The sequence below is a fragment of the Simochromis diagramma genome, unplaced genomic scaffold (assembly GCF_900408965.1).
Source record: "Simochromis diagramma unplaced genomic scaffold, fSimDia1.1 OVJJ01000596.1, whole genome shotgun sequence".
Classification (NCBI taxonomy): domain Eukaryota; kingdom Metazoa; phylum Chordata; class Actinopteri; order Cichliformes; family Cichlidae; genus Simochromis; species Simochromis diagramma.
The window spans coordinates 7,094,669-7,107,173 of NW_024387245.1; the positions used below are offsets into that span (position 1 = coordinate 7,094,669).

Consider the following 12,505-nt stretch of genomic DNA (forward strand, 5'->3'; position numbering starts at 1 on the left):
TCTTCACCTCAGAGACATTTTATTTTTTTTAAATATTTTTTTGGCTTTATTCAGTAAAAGGACTAGATGTTACAATCCCTGACAATGCATTGCTTTTGATGGAGAAAATCTTGGGGGATGGCTGTTATGAGGAAAAGCAGCCCAGAAACTTTACCAGCGGCGCATATTGTTGTGTGCCTCAAGTTTCGTTCTTTTTACCCAAGCTAATCTGCCATTTTTCCTTGGTTAGGTTTAGGGATTAGAGATCTGATCTAAATTATTAAAATCTGGGACACATCATCAGTAGTGGACCTTGGATTCATCAGGCGTTTTGGCCATTATCACTAGACACCCTCATCCAAGGAGGCCCTGCCAGGGTTGATCAGGCCCCAGCGTGTGTCACTGGTTTATGTTAAAATTGTTATTTCGCTTCTTCTTTTACCTGTTTAGTTTTCTACAGTTTATTCTATTTCTTCAAAGGGACAGAAAAGGTGATAGAGAGGAGTAAGAGAAGTGAGTAAGATAAGATTGGAGAGAGCAGAGAGGAGGGTCGGAAGGGGGGCGCCCGATCTGGCTTCCCACACTTCCCCACCAGATTGGGCTGTACACTCTACCTCCCCACTGCCTCCCAGAAAAGGGAAGAAGAGCAGAGGAGAGAAGAGCGGAACATTTTTCAGACATTATATTTTTTGGCTTTATTAGATAGATGCAGTGAAGACTGACAGGAAAGTGGTGGGAAAGAGAGAGGGGGAGACATGCGGCAAAGGGCTGCAGGTCGGACTTGAACCCAGGCCAGCCCCTATCAGCCGTGCGGCATATGGTCGCCTGCTCATCCAACTGAGCTAAACCAGCCCACCTCAGCGACATTTACCTTGTTGCTGTAAAGTTGTCCCTCTGAAATAATTTTGTAAACAGGAAAATGTTTACAGTTTTCTGTCTAAGATGAGGAGAAAAAAATCTGAAATATGTGTTGATGTGTATTACACAATATATACCAAAACAAATCATTGTGAAAAATGTCCCATGCTGTACTCGAAGCCACAACCTTCAACATACAAAGCAGAGGTGAGAGAAAGCTGGTTCTCCATTCAAAGTCAATGGGACCAGAAAAAGTGAAATATTTCAGAAATGCAGCAGCTAGCCAGCTTCATGTAGGTCAGTGTTAGGTCAGTACCTGGCTGGTTTCTGTCCCAGTGAGTAAAGCTGAGAGATGAACCATCATCCCAAATGTAGTCCACCCCTCCACCTGCCCCCCCATGAGCACGCAGGCCAATCCACCAAAAACCAGTCTTTCCTGACAGCGCCGCTGTAAAATGTGACTGCTCATAGCTGCAGGAAAACAGAACAAAGAGATGATAATGACAAACAGACAATAATGTACAAAAAAGACTATTGGAGTGCACAACCTCAGCTGGAAAAATTGCCCCTATACAAGTGGAGCAATTTAAAAAAAAAAAATCTAAAATTTTGAAATTATTTGGATTCCAGGGGGGAAAAAAATTATGAAATATTCTGTGAATCACAGGGGAGGAAAATTCTTCTTCATGAGTTTTTCAGAGATAAGAGTGTTGTTGAGTGACACTGGATTATAGCACCATAAGTATAGGCTAAGATTTTATGTATCATCCAGATACATAAAATCCAGAATCTGTAGTTTTGCAGTAATAAGCATCCTTATATCACCCTCAGACAGACATGTGACTCACATGTCTCCAATATGCAGCAAGACGGCATCCTGCTCCTCACAGAAGGCCTTAGCATCAGACCAGCTCCTAGTCGTCTCCTCCATCCAGTAGCAGGAGTAGCGATATGCTTCCCAGCCCTGACACACACATTAAACACCTTATCACACATCTGGCATTGTCACTTCTGCAGTGTGAGGTTAAACTTGAAAAGGCAGAGAAATGTGACAAGTCGATGTTTGTCGCACCTGAGGACATCCGTACACAGTGGGCTGTACAGAAGGCGGTGGGTAATGTGCTTTGGGCATTTTGCAGATGTATGTATTGAGTTCTGTGCAGGTCACGTCGTTCCATCGGCCAGACTGAAGGAAAATTAGTATGATCAATCAATCAATCAATTATGATTGATGTCAAAAAGACCACAACTGACTACAAAGATCACTTTATTTGCTTTCACCAGTGAGGGTTTTCAGGTTTCTCACCTGGTGCAACATCTCGACACAGTCCTCACTGAACCCATCATGGTTGTTGGGTTCCCCTGGAGCCCAGTAGGTGAATGTTGTTATGTGTTGATCAGACCATGAGAACAAGCCAGCATAAAACAGGTCATTTAGACCAATCCAGGTGTCACTGGTGGCTGTGAAGGACAAATAAATATCAAGTTTAAATCAAGTGTGACTTAAGAATGTAAAAGGCTTTTCTAAACCTTTAACATCTACTTTAGTTTAAACACAGAGAAAATAAGTGTAAATCCATACCCATGTACAGGTAGCCTTCCAGCCAGCTCTGCTCTGTCATGGAGAGGATGGAGACAAGTTCAGCACCCAGAGCCCTGCAGCTGCTCTGAGCATCATGCCACGTCTTTTTGTCTCCAAAAGGTTTGTAGCAGAAGTCCCCAAACTCAAACCAGTCAGGTCCGGAGCATCTCAGCTCTGTGGGAGAGAGTGGAAAAAGAAACGGCAGAATAACAACACAGAACAGATTAACTCATAAAATCATCATTACTTCTTCAAAAAGTGGAAGCTGAAAGAAATTAAGAGGTTCTAACTGCATGTCAACTTACCTCCATCTGCAAAAAAGTAAGACACAGCATAGTTTCCATCATATCTGTTGAAAGTAAAGGCATTGAATCAGCCTCTCGGGACTGCCCCGCTACTAAAAAACAAAACAAGAACTAAGAAACTCATCTACTCACTGCCGTGAGGTAATGCCATTCCTCGTGGATCCAGGGTAGAAGTTCTGTCCGTCAGCTTTTAGCAAAGTGCAGTCTCCTCCAATCTCATTCAGCACCACTCCAGCATGGATAGCTGCTGCACAGATGTTTGAGTCCTGTTTAAGAAAGAAGAGAGAGGTAATGCATGCACAGACACAAACATTCTGGCAATGGTACGTACTGATGTGCCGGCCTGCAGGAGTCGGACTAGTGGTGCAACCTCTGTTGGGTCTAGGTATCAATGGTGATACCGACACTAATTAACAACCTCTGTTACTTAACTGACCATATCAATATCCCAGAAGTTTAAGTGACGTGATGCTATACTCTAATTAAAAAGTCTTCTTTTATTTATTTATTTTTTACGTACCCCTCGATACAATGTAGTGCCATACACTGTGTAACCAGCTTTGGCACAGTCTGCTGGACAGTGGACACTGAAAGACATGAAAATTAGTGTAGAAATGTGTGACTAATAATCCAAAGAACAATGACACAAAGAGCTACAAATTCAACTTTATTACAGTATATTTGTTAAAAAAAGAGGAAAAATATATTTTTACTTACGTCATTTTATCATTAGCAAAGTTGAAGTTGGGCTTGCTGGCACATGTAACTGCATCTGTTGAACAACCGATATTTTATAATGACAAACCATATAAATTTAGATTTGTATTTGAAAAAAGGTTTAATCTGGAGTTAAGTCAGTTTCCTTACAGTCTGGCGTGCATCCTAACACCTCAAACCGAAGGCCTGCCTGACTGCTGAACTCCACTGGAAGGATGCGGACGAACTGAGCTGACACAGGCGTCCCCAGCAGCTGAGTCTCAGCAGTGTTTCTGTCTGTTGCTCCTGGTAAAATCTGGAACTGAATGAGAGAAATAGAAAATTGTTATCATGGATATTTAAACAGATAAACCTGTCCAAGAGCTCCCAAGTGTGGCTTTGAACAGTCTTGATGTCTGGCAGGTGGTAGACCACAGAAAGTCGCTATGCAGTTTCGTGCAATTCTTACTCACATCCCCATCAGCTGGGTAGTCAGTCCAGGTCAATCCATCCATACTGTGCTGAATCTTAAATTTGGTCACCCAGTGGTCATTCTGTGGGCAACCCTGAATCACAATCCCCGTCACTTTTCTGGTCTCACCAAGGTTTACCTGAATCCAGCTTGAAGCAGCTGTAAGAGGACAGAGACAGGGTAGAAGATAGGACCTTTGTTGTGCCAAAACCCAGAACCCCAACCTCAAGTTTTAACTAACAATTCAAATATTATTACACATGTGTGATCCCTGGGTTGGTGCATACCATTTCCTGATGGCATCCAGCAGGAATTTCCATTCAGACGAGCTTTGTTTGGAGTGAAGGAGCCAATGGAGGAGGAAGCAGAGAGCATGGCATCTGAGATGTTGCCATGTTCAAGACCCAAGCCATGCAGGCACACTGAGCATTCAAAGCACAAAAGCATGAAGCCGGAATTGCACTAACTCAAGATAAATATGTAATACTACAGTAAACATTAGCACTGATTATAAAATGTTTAGAGAAACCGATGGAGAAGTTACCTTTTTGTTCACAGCTGTAGATGAGCTCAAGATATTTGGAAACAGTGGGGCAGGGGTCTGGGTCCACATTGGCATACGCAAAGCAGAACGGAAGGTTGTCACACATTTTTCTGTACTTAGGAAGGATGCCGCCTACTGTGCAGTTGCCTAGAATATAGTAATATCAATATTTACTTAATTAATTTGATTTACATTGATACATACCTGCAGATAAAGTTTTCAAAAAATCGCTGAATCAAATACACATCATCAATATATGTTGTAACAAATGTGCAGCACCACTTTCTGAGCCATCGAAGTGTGGACAGATGTCGGCATTCTTTCGTCCGTAGAAAGCAGACCGGATGTTAATCACACTTTCCTGTGGACAATGAAGGACAGCAGCGGAGCCCTGGCATACCAGTGCAGTCAGAAAGCCTACAATAAAAAGTTGATGCGTTATTCCAGTGCAAAAATAATATATATTATAGATGAGGGTAGAATAATTAGCCTAAACATGAAAATTTCCCAAGTACCTTTAAACAGAGCAAGGAATTTTTAACACAGCTTTTCCAAATATTCTAGTATTAATTTGGAGGCTTACAATTTTTTTACTTTGCACATAGAAAAAAAAATATTAGCCTCCCTTATACCAATAGTCAGTTTTGCATTTTTTTTTCATTGGATAACACCCTGCAGTCATTTGTTGTAGTTTTCAGCAGGTCTCACACGTCTCCTGAGTGATTCCAGTCCATTCTCTCAACCTCCCGCAGATTCGATGGTCTTCTTTCATGGATCTTCAGTTCACCCCACAAATTTCCAAGATGTTCCAAGTCAGGGCTTTGCGAAGGGCAGTCAGTAACGTCCACTTTGGTCTTCTGGAGGTTGTTCTTCACCAGGAGTGATGTACGTTTTGAGTCATTGTCAGTGTTCTTAAGGTTGTAAACCTCTCCCTTCTTTCTCTAAATACAATCAATGTCTCTGAGGGCAAAGAGCTCTAGTTTCATGTCATCTGACCAAAGGGTATGTGTCCAGTGTGCATAACCTTTTTCCAGGTTGTCTATAGTATACTTCAGTCCAGCTTAAACTCATCTTTTCTGCAGAAGAGGAGTTTTTCTTGGTCTGTAACCTCACAGTCCGTTCCTGTGTAGAGTTCTAGTGATTGTCCTTTTCAAGATTATAATTCCTGACTTGGCTGAGTTATTCATTAGTGTCTTTGCAGTTATTCTGGGGTAGACATATTTCTCATTCTTTGAAATCTTTCACTTTCTACATCTGCCAGGTGTGGCTCTCTTTGATTTTCTTTATAATAGTTCTCACTCCAGTTCTTGAAACTTTAGAAATGCTGTGATAACTATATCCATCTCCTGCTTTGTGAGCAGTGACAATTCTTTTTCTCAAGTCTGAACTGATTTCTTTTTTTTACCAGGTGACAACTGAGACAGCAGTTTTTTATATTGTGTGTAAATTGGAAGATAAACCTCAGTTTTTACTTGATTTTACAAACTTTAAGCATTGAAAATTTACAGCACATCATTGCACGGCAGTGGTTTGTGCTATTAGTCAGTAAAGGGGTTAATTTTTCACAAGGCCAATGATATATTCACTGTGGTCATTTTTGGTTTTTCTGTAATAATTCTGTTATTATGTGCAAACTGAAATTATTTATGCTTTTTAAAGAAAACTAGTATGTTTAGATCTCAATCTCTTGCTCTGTTAATCAACTGTATCTTTTTATTGTTTCAAATTAACACTGAGGTATCACTGTTACCATCATGAGGTGGAGGGGGCTCAGGTGTTCTTCCTGGAAAAAGTAAACATCTATCAGAAATCTGAAAATTGTCAAATTCTTATTTTCCAAGCATCATCTGGAGCATCATTTCTCACCTCTCCGTTTGCAGATATATCCTCTCTTGTACTCACAGTTGTCATCATTCCAGTAGCCATTGTTTATGAGCATACTCAGACAGTCTTCGCCATAATAGTCATCTGGGTTCCCTGTGAGAAAAGAGGAGCATATTTTTCACTTTAGTTTTTGTTTTTAGTCTTTAGTTTTAAGTCTGTAAGTATTTATAAAGCATCAGATTTGGCCTTTAACCTGCATTCCAGTGGATGAATCTGAACGGAGAGCCGTCTGTCCATTCCCAACCACCTTCAGTCATGGAGTCATGACCCCCCATCCACATAGAGATCCCAGTGGGACTCTGCTGGATTGAAGCTGAGAGGATATTTTAAAAAAGCAGCAAATTATAGCAAGTTGAGATTATTAATAGATCTAAAGAAATAAAAAACAGTCAAATGTGAAGATAAAGATAAAACAACAGATTAATGAGCAAAGTTCTAGGCCCTTTTCACTCCTTGGTTGCAGTTATGTGTGCTTTGTTGCACCGGCCACACCCAAAAGTGGGAGTGTACCTGTATACCTAGTCAGTCTTTGAAGATGATTTACAGTATTTAGGGGAGAAAAAGTCTCCAGTGCCCACTAGTGGTAGCATTGAAAAAGACATCACTAGTTACACCGCTCCAAAATTCTACGATACATGAAAGCGACACAATCTCCAAACTGCAAAATTTTTCAAGCATAAATTTCAAGCAAAGATCTGCACATATCAGCTCTGAAACACCTACAAACTGAAAAGTGAGAAGTTGACTGAGAAATTGAGAAAAGCAGTTAAAATATGTCGTCTAAAATAAAATAAAAAAAATCACATTTAGCATATTATTACACTGAAATATGATTAAAAATGTCATATTTTCATATTTAGGAGCAACAGCACGATTCAATAGAATCCTTTAGCCCTCAAGGTATCAACCTATTTTAGCAACTTATATGAAAGAATGGGATCATTCACAGCCCCTTTTTATTTCATACAGTTACAGTTCATTCAGTTTTTTTATCTGTAACATGCATTCTGTAATCTTCCAGCAGTTATGATATGTTAATGATGTATTATAGTATGATATGATTCTAATACCCAAATATTAATGAAGCAGGGCCTCTGTAACACTGTTTAACAACAAATGACCATCTTTTTCATCTGAACAGTGAAATAAAGGTGTAAGGATCATACCCTGTATGAAGGTCTGTTCAAAGGGCTCAGTGATACTGAGTAGATCTCCTCCCTGATTGACGCAGTCAGCTCGAGCCTCTGCCCATGTCCTCATCGACAGGTAGTTAAACAGGTAGCAGTAGTCATTGAAAGGATCAGCGGTCCAAGAACCGCATTTATCGTTCCAGCCTGTAACAAACACAGCTGCTCACACATTTGCATATTGAGATAAATGTATTTAATCATCATTTGTCAGTGTAGCTTAAAGCCTGACCTGGTCCAGATGTTGGAGGCTGGGGAGGAGGCCCTTGTCCCTTGGCTACAGAAATACGAAACAAGGAATAACTCTAAATATAAACTCAATATATAAAATTAATTCAGGAAGAGGCAAAAATGAATGCATTTATCACACCTTTTTTGCAGATATAATCCCTTGTGGCTGTGCAGAAGTCATCATTGAGTTTTCCAGGATCATTGTGAGTCGTTCCTGTGATGTGCATACAGTCTTCATTATTCTCCCAGTTGTCAGGCTGGTTTTCCGCCCATGGGAGAAAATCCTGAGATCAGGAGAAACCGTGAGTATTTTCAGGTGTAAAATTTTGATTTTATGAAGGATAGAGGATAGTCTCAAGTTTTTTAGGTTTGTGATGAATGTTTTCACACTTTTACACAGTATAAGAAAATAGGTTAGAAATAAGTTTTGGTGCCATATAGGTTGCTCTGGCTTTGGCACTTACTGCAGGTGTTCCATCGGTGTATACGAACTGGTTTTCAACATTAATGTCATTCAAACCCACCCAGGCTGCCCCTGGCATGTGAGCTATCAAAATGTCAAGACAAAAGCACATCAGCATTGATAGAGTGTGTTAATGAAATACTTCACTTTAGTCATAGTTTGATTTGTACTCTTAGTAACTCACCAATCAGGAAACTCAGCTCTTCCTCTGTGTGGAAGCTGGCCAAGTGACCCTGCTCTCTGGTACAGTGTGCTTCAGCATCTTGCCAGTTTTTCACCATCTTGGTCTCAAAGTAATAGCAGAAGTCCCCATACAACAAGTATCCAGTGTCACAGTGGGAATCTAAAGCAAATCAACAGTTATCAGTAAACGTGTGGTCTGACCGCAAGGAAAGAGAGAATGTGAAGTTTGACTGACCAGGAGCTGAAGTTGGTTTCGGGTTCTGTCCCCCGGTCATCTCACAGATGTATCCCAGGCTCTTAAAGCAGTTGGTTGTTTCCCATTTGCCGTCATAATTTCCTGGATAAGAATGTTGAGAACGTTAATCGGTCTTGTAATAGCAGCCTCAATCTAATGACACGCGAAACGATTAGCTTAGGAACAGAGCAACAGAGCACCGATCCTTACCCGTAAAGATCTGTCCACAGTCCCAGAAGTTCTCAGTGTTTCTGGGCCAACCGGCACCATAGTTTGAGAAGGTTATTTCGGTTTTATCCACCCATTTGAAGTGGCCATCCTGGTCCTTATCTGGTAATGTTACATACATAAATAACTTTAGATTTTAGACAGCTTTCTCATTAATCGTGTATAAAATGGCAATGTCTTTTTCACATTTTCATGAGCACCAAATCATAGAGGACCTGATAAACCAATCCACATGTCAGGTATGTCCACTTGATGAAAGTCTGGGAGCTTCCCATTAATGAAATACTGTTCCTCTTGACTACACATGAAGAATGGAACAAACATGGCAGATGAGAATCACTGTGTGTGATCAAATACCTGAACTCACGAAGGCTAAATTCTTAAGACAAGACTATGCACCTTATTATTATTTAGGAAGTTGGTAACACTATCATTGGTCAGAATAGTCTCACTGTGATTGGGAAATTTTCTTTTTCTTTACCTGTTTATAATCAGGAGGTGAGCCCCTATATCAGAACACTTTGTAAAAGCCTCGTGCCAGGTGGTCAAGAGATTGATATTACTGACCATCCAGTAACAACTGCCACCAAAGCTCTGCCAGCCAGCAGGGCAGATGGCTGCAGGTGAGAAGGGAAAACAAGAGTCGGAAATAGTGAGAGAAAAAAACAGAAACCAAATAAAATGCTTTCACAATGGTAAACCTTGTGTTTCCAAAACAATCAGTCTTACTATTCAGTGGACGTTTGCACATGTAAGGACGCTCGTTTCTGCAGACGTGGGACCTCCAGTCTCCAAATGAACTGGTTTCATCCTTGATCATTGCAATACAGCTGCCAACCTGAGTGTCACTGTTGGAAAATGCAAGATTTAGTCAATTAATATTGACTTTGAGAGTCTGTTTCAACAGTATGAAACCTTACATTGTGGGTTGACCTTCAGCCCAATTTGTGTAGCCCACTTGTGTAGCATCAGACCAGGCAAGCTGACTGTTCCCCACTTCCACTTGACATGAAATCTTGTTGCATTTCTGGAGAAAAAAAGGTCAAATTGTCCATTTAGAAAGAAGTAAGTCTGTTTACTAATCCTACACTATGCCTCTCTTACCAGTGTGGAAAGCCCAATCCAGAGGTCAAGATGTGTTTCACCCATGTTTGACGTGACAAACTGGTTTTCTCCTGCTGAAGTAATGGACACCAGGTCTGCTCCATCCGCCACGCAGTCATGCCTAGCTGATGTCCAGCTCTTTCTTGTGTCTGATTTAAACTTGTAGCAGTTGGAGCCGTACGTCATCCACCCGTTAGCTAAGTCACACTGTGGGCTAGGATTTGCTGAGGAGGAAGGAAGAAAATATGTTTAAGCTGCTATAGCGAAGAATGATTTACGACGTGTCCTTAGGCACAGACTAAGCTCTGGCCACATCACACAGCCAGTGGTATGACATGTTTGGGGTGTTGCGCTCATACTCATAGAATCAGGGTTACATTTAGTAACTACTGTTTTTTCAAGCCAATGGATGTTCAACACTCAGATTTTATTATGGTTACAACATACATGGTGACTAGGGAGATGTGAAGCAATTTTTTATATTGTATCGTTGGCCTGGTGTATAAACAACAATGTTAATACATCACGTAAATTTTGCACCACAATCCATTATATCAAATGATCACTGCATGCGATGTGTGCAAACCTTGTATAAATAAAACTGGATTGAACTGCGTGGCTAAAGAGGTGATCAAACCAATTCCCCCACTGTACTCTTTTTCACTTACAGTTGATGTGTTTGCAGATGTATTTCCTCTTGTTATCGCAGTTTTCATCATTCCACTCTCCAAAGTTATAGCCTACCACCTGACCACAATCCTCATTATCATTCCAGTCATCAGGCTGGCCTGACATCCAGTGTCTGAAATAGGAGCGTAATGGATAATTATTATGGATAAAATTACATATCTTTCATTTATTTCTTAATGATCAGGTATTATGTTAATGACTTTCACGCCTTTCTGACATGCCCAACCATGGCTTTGACCCTCAAGTCCGATAAGGAAAAGCTCACTCACAAAGATGAGCACACGTGCAATGGAAGTTGTGTGAAAAAGAACCATGGTTACTAAATAAAATAAATAAGTTGGGCTTCACTAGAGTAGTAAACGCATTACATACGACAGATATTGTATAAAAGGACTCCCATCACTCCACTCCCAGACACCTTCCACGGTGCGGTCATTCAGGCCGATCCAGTAGATCTCTGAGCTGATTTGTGTCCTCACCCATAACTAGAAACAGGACATGAAAATATAAAACCAGAGAGTGAGAAATGATACAACATTATTTATGTAATCTCTGTAATGTCCCCCGCTTTTTGTTTCTCACCCGCTCATGAATGTCCTGAATGCTCATCAGGTTGCTGTTATGCTCCAGACAAAATTCATTTGCCTCCAACCATGACTTTGTATCAGTTGAAAAGAAGTAACATTTGTTCTCATACTCCCTCCAGCCTGACTGGCACTGGCTATGAGCTGAAAATATTGAAAGAACACAGCAAAGCAGGAAAGTTAGCATGTGAGGCAGCACATTTCCAGCCACATAGATATAATATGCTCCTTTTCGGTTTTGATGTAATACTACTTATGGGAGAAAATGATCTCTTCACTATGATCTCTCTCTGCATAGTCTGATGTTTAGATATTTACATTACTTCTCCACTTCAGGTGAATTTCTATAATGGCTTTTATTATAGAGACTGTGACTACTTTGCTGGGTTGATAAGTACACAACTTCCCCAGCTGATGAGCTGAACGCTGAATGCTCATCAATCATAAAAGTCGCATGACAGAGCTACAGTCTAGCCATGTCAGTCAGTTTGCACAAATCTTTGGGTAAATGTTTCACTTTAACAACTTTGCGCGTGATTTCCACGAATCCTTAATTAGTCAAGCAATCATAAAAAAGCACCGAATTCTAACCTAAACCTAACCATCAATTAATAAAGACTAAAAATTAAAAAATAAATCAAGCTTCTGTGATATCTGCAGTTAAATATACTGCGCTAATGGAAGTAATTATTACATTTAGATTCGTAAGTGTCTTCCTGAGACTTCGGGTCACATGATCTTCTGCGCATCATGTTCTTCCAAAAGCTTTTTTTTAAACCAATATTGCAAAACGTAATTATTATTCCTGCAGCCAGGTTACATCAGAAAACAGCAGTCCATATTTCTGATGTTTTGCTTTTTAAGATTATTAAAAAAAATCTCTGTTTTTCAAAATAAAAAACTGAATCATTACTTTCTGTGATTGGCTCATTTTTGGGGGTGAAAAGAGGAAAACTAAAAATAAGATTGTCAAACATACAATTTAAAAATGTAATTATAAGAGCCTGACTTACCTCCAGTAAGAACAGCAGCAAAGCTCAACAGCTTCAGAAGCATTCTTTGTCTGTTTGCTTTTTTAATTAATATTTTTGGTGTCTTAAGGAGTGCTTATGCACATCCTACTATTGCAAAGTCGTTTCTCTAACGTCCCCTGAGCCTGGCAGTGTATGTGTGAGTGAGTGATGTGAGTGATGTGCTCTAGCTCCAAGTATTGGCCCCTCTGAGAAGCTTTTCGTTGGTTTTCCTCTTTTCAGCAGTCTTCCAGGGTCCAAAGACTGAAA

At 40.3% G+C, this 12,505-nt stretch overlaps 2 protein-coding genes across 2 annotated transcripts; both read right to left on the minus strand.

Annotated features, from left to right (window-relative positions):
• Positions 1-1,156: 1,156 nt before the first annotated feature.
• LOC120713998 lies at positions 1,157-7,059 on the minus strand. Its single transcript, XM_039999980.1, has 15 exons — positions 6,514-7,059; positions 6,303-6,413; positions 6,187-6,219; positions 4,716-4,853; positions 4,437-4,583; positions 4,180-4,314; positions 3,894-4,051; positions 3,592-3,742; positions 3,442-3,496; positions 3,245-3,311; positions 2,857-2,990; positions 2,725-2,768; positions 2,420-2,593; positions 2,144-2,298; positions 1,157-2,023 (listed from the first exon to the last, which is right to left on the minus strand). Exons 1-15 carry the CDS (start codon positions 6,599-6,601, stop codon positions 1,862-1,864), a joined length of 1,752 nt encoding a protein of 583 aa, XP_039855914.1. The 5' UTR covers positions 6,602-7,059; the 3' UTR covers positions 1,157-1,861.
• A 3,552-nt stretch (positions 7,060-10,611) lies between these two features.
• LOC120714071 (C-type lectin domain family 10 member A-like) lies at positions 10,612-12,281 on the minus strand. Its single transcript, XM_040000104.1, has 4 exons — positions 12,239-12,281; positions 11,224-11,369; positions 11,014-11,126; positions 10,612-10,753 (listed from the first exon to the last, which is right to left on the minus strand). Exons 1-4 carry the CDS (start codon positions 12,279-12,281, stop codon positions 10,612-10,614), a joined length of 444 nt encoding a protein of 147 aa, XP_039856038.1.
• Between the last annotated feature and the right edge of the window lie 224 nt (positions 12,282-12,505).

What these genes read in the sequence shown, in the direction of transcription:
- LOC120713998 (XM_039999980.1), bottom strand. Translation starts at nt 6,601, where the DNA reads ATGTGGATGGGGGGTCATGACTCCATGACTGAAGGTGGTTGGGAATGG. An exon ending in ATATATCTGCAAACGGAGAG is followed by an intron (nt 6,220 to 6,302) that starts GTGAGAAATGAT and finishes TACTTTTTCCAG; the next exon opens with GAAGAACACCTGAGCCCCCT. An exon ending in AATGGCATTACCTCACGGCA is followed by an intron (nt 2,769 to 2,856) that starts GTGAGTAGATGA and finishes TACTTTCAACAG; the next exon opens with ATATGATGGAAACTATGCTG.
- LOC120714071 (XM_040000104.1), bottom strand. Translation starts at nt 12,281, where the DNA reads ATGCTTCTGAAGCTGTTGAGCTTTGCTGCTGTTCTTACTGGAG. An exon ending in TGCTGCTGTTCTTACTGGAG is followed by an intron (nt 11,370 to 12,238) that starts GTAAGTCAGGCT and finishes CAATATTTTCAG; the next exon opens with CTCATAGCCAGTGCCAGTCA. An exon ending in TTCAGGACATTCATGAGCGG is followed by an intron (nt 11,127 to 11,223) that starts GTGAGAAACAAA and finishes TCCTGTTTCTAG; the next exon opens with TTATGGGTGAGGACACAAAT.